The sequence below is a fragment of the Haliotis asinina genome, chromosome 7 (assembly GCF_037392515.1).
Source record: "Haliotis asinina isolate JCU_RB_2024 chromosome 7, JCU_Hal_asi_v2, whole genome shotgun sequence".
Classification (NCBI taxonomy): Eukaryota; Metazoa; Mollusca; class Gastropoda; order Lepetellida; family Haliotidae; genus Haliotis; species Haliotis asinina.
Genome location: NC_090286.1, coordinates 56,860,194 through 56,868,121, shown reverse-complemented (window position 1 = coordinate 56,868,121; position 7,928 = coordinate 56,860,194). Strand labels below are relative to the sequence as shown.

Genomic DNA, 7,928 nt, shown 5'->3' with positions numbered 1-7,928 from the left:
GAATAGACGAGTAGCTCTCCAGTAGTTTGTGACACAAAACAGTAAAATAGAAATAGGAATAAGATTTAGAGAGAGAGATAGATAGATAGATAGAGTAGGATTAACTAAATAGACAGGTTTGCATATTTAGTTTAATTTTCATTGCATATATTTTACATTTCATTACATTACAACGGAATTTCACTTTTAGTTGATTACAAGGGGATTTCACGTTTAGTTGTTTAAAGGGGAGTTCATGTTTAGTTAGTTAAAAGATTTGGTTTGAAAGGTAAGTCGAAATTTATATTTTAGTTTAATTTCCACTGCGTTACATTGGTAGCAGAGCGTGGTTGCTCTGACTCTGCACTAGCTACACTTAGGGATAGTAATAGGTTTTTTTATAGGTTTCATAGACACATGCTTTTATTTTGGTAGTTGTTTCATTACATTGGTTGATAAATCAACAAACATGTCTGATATAGACAAATCAGAAGATAAAGTGAAGAAGTCTGTAAAGGTTACTTGTGATGTTAACAAGCTGGAGTTAAGAATTGCCCAGCTTAAAAAACAAAAGACAGCAGCTAAGTCTGCACTGACAAAAGCTCAGAACACGATGCTGAGTTTAATTGATGGAGAGCATCTTCCCACAAAGAAAGCAGTTAGGGATGAGATAGATAAGGTGAGTTTTTCACTGCAGGATAAGGTTGTTAGCTTATTGTATGAACTCTCCAAGGCATACGACCAAGGTAATGATTGTGATCAAGCTAAGAAAACCAGTAAAGAAATAGATGATGTACTGGAAGTTAGTGATGAGACTATACAAACCGCAAGAATTCATTTGAGCGGCAGGTCAGATGAAGGTTCATCTACTAGTTTAAGATCAGGGATGTCAAGACTGTTTCGCACAAATGACACAAAGAAACACATCACTGTTACACATGAAGCTACAGGTGTTAATGAATCTAATAAACAAGGTGTTCCATATGTAGATCAGAGAGATGATGCTTGGAAGGGAATTAATACAGCATCACAAGATGACAGAATAGGTGATGATATGCGGACTAAACTCAAACGCGTTTCAATTCCTGTGTTTCATGGCAACATCAAAGAATATGAAAGCTGGAAGGCTGCCTTCATTGCATGTGTGGACAAAGCCAATGCTACTAATGAATACAAGTTGTTACAGCTAAAACAATACTTAGCTGGAGAGGCTTCTGAGGTCATTTCAAGGTTAGGGCACACTGCAGCAGCTTATGATGTAGCTTTAGAACGACTGGAGAGAAAATATGGAGGTAAGAGAAGGCAAATCGCTTTGAAAATGGAAGAAGTTTATAACTTCAGACCAATTCGTCCAGGTAACGCCAAAGATCTAGAGAACTTCGCAGACCTTTTAGACATCACTGTTGTCAGTCTCAGAGAAGCTGATAAAATAGAAGAACTGGGTGACGGTTGTCTGTATTCCCAGCTGATGCGAAAAATGACAGGATCAATGATAACAAATTATCAAAGATGGTTGTTTGAAATCCAACGTCAGGAATCAGTGGAATGTTTAAGAGAATGGGTGCTTAAAGAATCTGAATTTCAAACAGTTGCATCTGAGGTAAAACTAGGCATCACTGAAAAGCCTAAAGAGAAGGAACATAGGTACAGTCAAAAGTCAGGGTCATTCTTTGGCAGGCCACAGGTACAGTTCTGTAACTTCTGTCATGAGAAGGGTCATCAAATAGGAATTTGTAAACGTTTCAGAGAGTTAGATATCCAAAACCGATGGACTAAAGCTAAAGAACTGAAACTGTGCTTTCGGTGTTTAGGTACGCGTCATGTTGGGAAATTATGTCGCACAAACATCCCATGTGGTATTGAAGGATGTCGGTCGACACATAATAGATTACTACATGACAGTAACTGGGTAAAATCACAGACAAGGAACTATGGAAACAGTAGCAACAACTCTGAAAATTGTAAAACAGAAAATAAACAAACAACCACAATGTCATCAACAACAAATGGATATTATGTATCTTCCCTCAGAACAGTTCCAGTTATTCTAAAGAATGGCTCGCGAAGAATAAAGGTCAATGCTCTTCTTGATGATGCTAGCACTCAGACATACATTAATGAAGACGTAGTATCAGAGTTAGGGGTACATGGTCAAAGACAGACAGTATCTGTTAATGTTCTGAACAGCAAGCAGGAAACCTTTAATAGCATGACTGTTGAAGTAGGTTTAGAAAGTGTTGATGGTTCGGTGGACATAAACATATCTGCGCTAACTACAACAAAGGTCACAGGAATGATGAAGGTTATTGACTGGCAAAAACATGCACGTGATTGGAAACACTTACATGACATTGAGTTTCCAAAATTGAGTTCCAGACCAATTGTGGACATATTGATCGGCATGGACTATTTGGAACTCCATTGTTCTCAAACAGATGTTTGCGGTCAGCCTGGTGAACCAATAGCAAGGTTAACACCATTGGGTTGGACGTGCATTGGTAAAGTGCATGACCCAGGGACAGATAACAGACAATTGACAGATGCATTCTTTATTCATGGTGGTAAAACAACAAGTGATGATAAAGAACTTGAGGCATTGGTAGATAGGTTCTGGGAGGTTGAATCCATTTCGGTATACAAACCTGTGCTGACAAGAGATGAGGAAATGGCTGTGAATGCTGTAAAAGAATCACTTACCCATGATTCACAGAGGTACACAGTTGGTGTTCCATGGAAGGAAGGTTCAAAACTTCCTGAAAGTAATTATGATATTGCTTTCAATCGCCTGAAACAAATTGAGAAAAAGTTAACAAAAGATGTGACAATTCAAACAGCATATGAGGATGTGATAACACAGTATGAGAAAAAGGGATACATAAGAAAAGTACCTGAAAAAGAAATTAAAACAAAAAAATCCTGGTACTTACCACACTTTCCTGTTGTCCGGCCGGAAAGAAATACAACTAAGGTTAGGATGGTTTTTGATGCCTCAGCGAAATGTGACAGCGTGTCCTTAAATGATGTTGTGCAACAAGGACCAAAGCTGCAGAACAATTTGGTTGAAATACTTCTAAGATTTAGAAAACATCCTATTGCAATCATATGCGACATTGCAGAAATGTACTTACAAATTCAGATTCCTAAACATGATCAGCCTTTCTTCAGATTTCTTTGGAGGTCAATGAATACGGAGAAAGAACCAGATGTGTATGAATTTTCACGGGTAGTCTTTGGAATGAATTGTTCGCCCTTTCTTGCACAGTATGTTACACAGGAACATGCTAAGTCATGTGAGAGTCATCTTCCTTTAGCAGCAGAAACAGTAGCGAAATCAACATACATGGATGACACAATGGATTCTGTGGAGACAGAAGACAAAGCACTACAGCTTTATGATCAAATAAATGAACTGTGGACAACAGCTGGTATGCATGCCAGGAAGTGGGTCTCCAATTCCGTGAAGGTGCTTGAATGCATTCCAGTTGCAGACAGACTATCTGAAATTAATATTCAGATGTCCGAGCTGCCATCTGTGAAAGCTCTAGGATTACTTTGGAATGCAGAGAATGATAAATTTCAGTTCTGCTACAAAGTTACTAATGGCCACTTCAATGTGTCAAAAAGAGCTTTCTTGAGAGAAATTGCAAAGATATTTGACCCTCTAGGGCTTCTAGCTCCATTTACAATTAGGGCAAAGATTATTTTGCAACAGGTGTGGTTGTCTGGTGTAGGATGGGATGACAAGATGAGTCCTGACTTAGAGGAAAAGGTCTTACAGTGGTATATGGAACTGGCAGATTTGAAGTCATTACGTTTTCCAAGGTGGATAGAATTTAGCTCAGAGATTGCCATTCCATGTCTGCATGTGTTTGTTGATGCATCGCAAGATGCTTTTGGTGCTGTGATATACTTGGTGAGTGGTCATGGAGAGAGAATAGTTAGTCAGCTTGTTGCTTCAAAAAGCCATGTTGCTCCAATTAAAGCTGTAAGTGTTCCACGGCTTGAATTAATGGCTGCTGTTCTTGGAGTGAAACTCCTTCTGATTGTTGCAAAAGGTCTGGAAATGTCAGTTCATGATGCAAAGCTGTGGTCTGATAGCATGAATGTTTTATGGTGGATTAAGAACCACAGCAGAAGTTTTAAGCCATTTGTGGCTAATCGTGTGGGTTACATTCAGGAGATGACAAAACCTTGTCAGTGGATGCACGTACCAACAAAGCTGAATGCAGCTGACATACTTACCAAAGGAAGTAAACCTGAAACTCTGGGCACAACAGCATGGCACCATGGTCCTGAGTTCTTAGCGCACGATGAAAGTCAATGGCCAGAGCAGAAAAATGATTTCGAGAAGGTAGATCTGGAAAAGAAAACTAGATCAAACTTCAAAGTCACTATGAATGTTCAACATGATGATACGCCATGGCGTTTAGATCCATGTAGGTTTTCTGACTGGAATAGACTTTGTAGGATCTTTGCATGGGTCTACAGGTTTCTAAACAACTGTCGGACAGCAAAAAATGTCAGACAGAAAAACAGTCTTGTTCCAGAAGAACTTGAGGAGGCTGAAAGAAGAATAATAGCAAATGAACAAAAGGAAGCATTTCCAACTGAGTATATGGCACTGAAACAGAGCAAGAGAGTAGCATCCAAGAGTAAACTCATTGGATTGCAGCCTTTTCTGGATGAAACGGGAGTGATGAGGTTAAATGGCAGATTGAGATTTGCAGATGTGCTCTCTTGGGAGGCTAGGTTTCCAATAATCATTCCCAGGAAAAGCTGGGTGACGAAACTCATAGTGAAACACCACCATGAAAAGTGTCTTCATGTGGGAACCAACACCACACTGGCCTCATTGTCGTCAAAGTTCTGGATTGTATCCTCAAGAGAGGAGATCCGTGAATGGGAGAATGAATGTGCTTGGTGCAAAAAACAAAAGGCAAAACCAGCAGAACAGCTCATGGGAAGTCTTCCAAAAAGTAGAGTAGTAAGTTCAATGAGAGCATTTGTTCAAACTGGAGTGGACTTTGCTGGTCCGTTTCTTACGGTACAGGGCCGAGGAAAAAGCCGTCATAAGAGGTATTTGTGTCTCTTCACGTGTCTAGCTACTCGAGCTGTACACCTAGAGATTGCTTACGGACTAGACACAAACTCATTCTTAAATGCTCTTTTCCGTATGGCACATAGACGAGGATGGCCCAAGGAGATGGTATCTGACAACGGCACAAATTTCGTTGGAGCCGTAAAAGAGCTTAAACAGTTGGTGAAATCTTTAGATTCAGACACCATGAAATCAAAGTTGTCAAACAGAGGCATAGTTTGGAGGTTTAATCCGCCAAATGCTCCTCACTTTGGAGGAATTTTTGAATCCATGATCAAGTCAGCTAAGCGTGCGATTTATGTGATACTTGGGTCAAGTGATGTCACTGATGAAGAATTGATGACAGCCTTTACGGGTGTTGAAGCTCTGTTAAATTCTAGACCACTCACATATCAGAGTGCACACGTTCAAGATGATGTTCCTCTTACTCCAAACCATTTTCTTCATGGACAACTAGGGGGAGACTTTGCTCCAGAAATAGACTCCACTTCTTATGCCCCTCAAAAGCGTTGGCGACGGATACAGGAACTCATCAGGCATGTATGGAGGAGATGGATGAGAGAGTGGCTTCCAACTTTGAATGTCAGAAAAAAGTGGGTCACACCCTCAAGAGATTTCAAAGTTGATGATGTTGTTATTCTCGTGTCACAAGATAACCCACGAGGAACTTGGCCTCTGGGAAGGGTAGTAAAAACATACCCAGGAAAGGATGGCCACGTCAGGGTGGTTGAAGTACAAGTTGGACAATCGAGGTTCACTAGGCCAGTGACTAAGGTTTGTCCTCTGGAATATAGCAATTGAACCAGAAAGAACAAGTTACCAGTGTAAATAAAGTAGAATGTTCAAGTTTAGAACAGTGTTTGTTGTAAATAGGTTGAATATTTTAGCATTTATTTCGTTGGTTTGAGATTGCATTGCTGTTGATAGATGATGATAGACAGGAGTCTATCATGGAAGGGGGCATGTTCTGAAGGGTTTGTGATTGTGTTCACGGGCGTTGTGGTTTGATGGCATAAACGCAGCCGTTTCGGAGCATGTCATGGACTTTTTCGTGCTGCACGGGATTTTGTGCACCGTTCATCTGGGCATCTTGAACATGTGGCAGATTTTGAGTGTTGAGCGCTGGAGACAGAATAGACGAGTAGCTCTCCAGTAGTTTGTGACACAAAACAGTAAAATAGAAATAGGAATAAGATTTAGAGAGAGAGATAGATAGATAGATAGAGTAGGATTAACTAAATAGACAGGTTTGCATATTTAGTTTAATTTTCATTGCATATATTTTACATTTCATTACATTACAACGGAATTTCACTTTTAGTTGATTACAAGGGGATTTCACGTTTAGTTGTTTAAAGGGGAGTTCATGTTTAGTTAGTTAAAAGATTTGGTTTGAAAGGTAAGTCGAAATTTATATTTTAGTTTAATTTCCACTGCGTTACAGTAGATGTAGGTGTAAATGTAGATTTAAATGTATGTGTAGATGTAGATGTATGTGTAGATGTAGATGTCTGTGTGGATGTAGATGTATGTGTAGATGTAGATGTGTGTGTGGATGTAGATGTGTGTGTAGATGTAGATGTATGTATGGATGTAGATTTATGTGTGGGTTGTGATGTATGTGTACATGTAGATGTATGTATAGATGTATGTGTAGATGTAGATGTATGTGTAGAAGTAGATGTGTGTGAAGATGTAGATGTAGATGTATGTGTAGATGTAGATGTATGTGTAGATGTAGATGTAAATGTATGTGTAGATGTAGATGCATGTGTAGATGTAGATGTCTGTGTGGATGTAGATGTATGTGTAGATGTAGATGTATGTGTTGATGTAGATGTGTGTGGGTGTAGATGTAGATGTATGTGTAGATGTAGATGTGTGTGTGGATGTAGATGTATGTGTAGATGTTGATGTGTTTGTGGATGTAGATGTGTGTGGATGTGTAGATGTAGATGTATGTGTAGATGAAGATGTATGTGTAGATGTAGATGTATGTGTGGATGTAGATGTATGTGTAGATGTAGATGTATGTGTAGATGTAGATGTGTGTGTAGATGTAGATGTAGATGTATGTGTAGATGTAGATGTGTGTGTGGATGTAGATGTATGTGTAGATGTAGATGTGTGTGTGGATGTAGATGTGTGTGTAGATGTAGATGTGTGTGTGGATGTAGATTTGTGTGTAGATGTAGATGTATGTATGGATGTAGCTTTATGTGTGGGTTGTGATGTATGTGTAGATGTAGATGTGTGTGTAGATGTAGATGTAGATGTTTGTGTAGATGTAGATGTATGTGTAGATGTAGATATCTGTGTGGATGTAGATGTATGTGTAGATGTATTTGTGTGTGTGGATGTAGATGTGTGTGTAGATGTAGATGTATGTATGGATGTAGATTTATGTGTGGGTTGTGATGTATGTGTAGATGTAGATGTATGTGTGGATGTAGATGTATGTGTAGACGTAGATGTAGATGTATATGTAGATGTCTGTGTAGATTAAGATGTATGTGTAGATGTAGATGTGTGTGTGGATGTAGATGTGTGTGTGGATTGTGATGTATGTGTGGATGTAGATGTTTGTGTAGATGTAGATGTATGTGTGGATGTAGATGTATGTGTAGCCGTAGATTTATGTGTAGATGTAGATGTATGTGTAGATGTAGATGTGTGTGTAGATGTAAGTGTGTGTGTAGATGTAGATGTGTGTGTGTAGATGTAGATGTGTGTGTAGATGTAGATGTATGTGTGGATGTAGATGTGTGTGTAGATGTAGATTTATGTGTGAATGTAGATGTGTGTGTAGATGTATGTGTGGATGTATACACCTGGAAATTAATCAAGCAAC

At 39.1% G+C, this 7,928-nt stretch overlaps 1 protein-coding gene across 1 annotated transcript; it reads left to right on the top strand.

Moving 5' to 3' along the window:
• The first annotated feature begins 448 nt into the window (after positions 1-448).
• On the top strand, positions 449-5,878 carry LOC137292095 (uncharacterized). The gene has a single exon (XM_067823639.1). It carries the CDS (start codon positions 449-451, stop codon positions 5,876-5,878), a length of 5,430 nt encoding a protein of 1,809 aa, XP_067679740.1.
• The last annotated feature ends 2,050 nt before the right edge of the window (positions 5,879-7,928 follow it).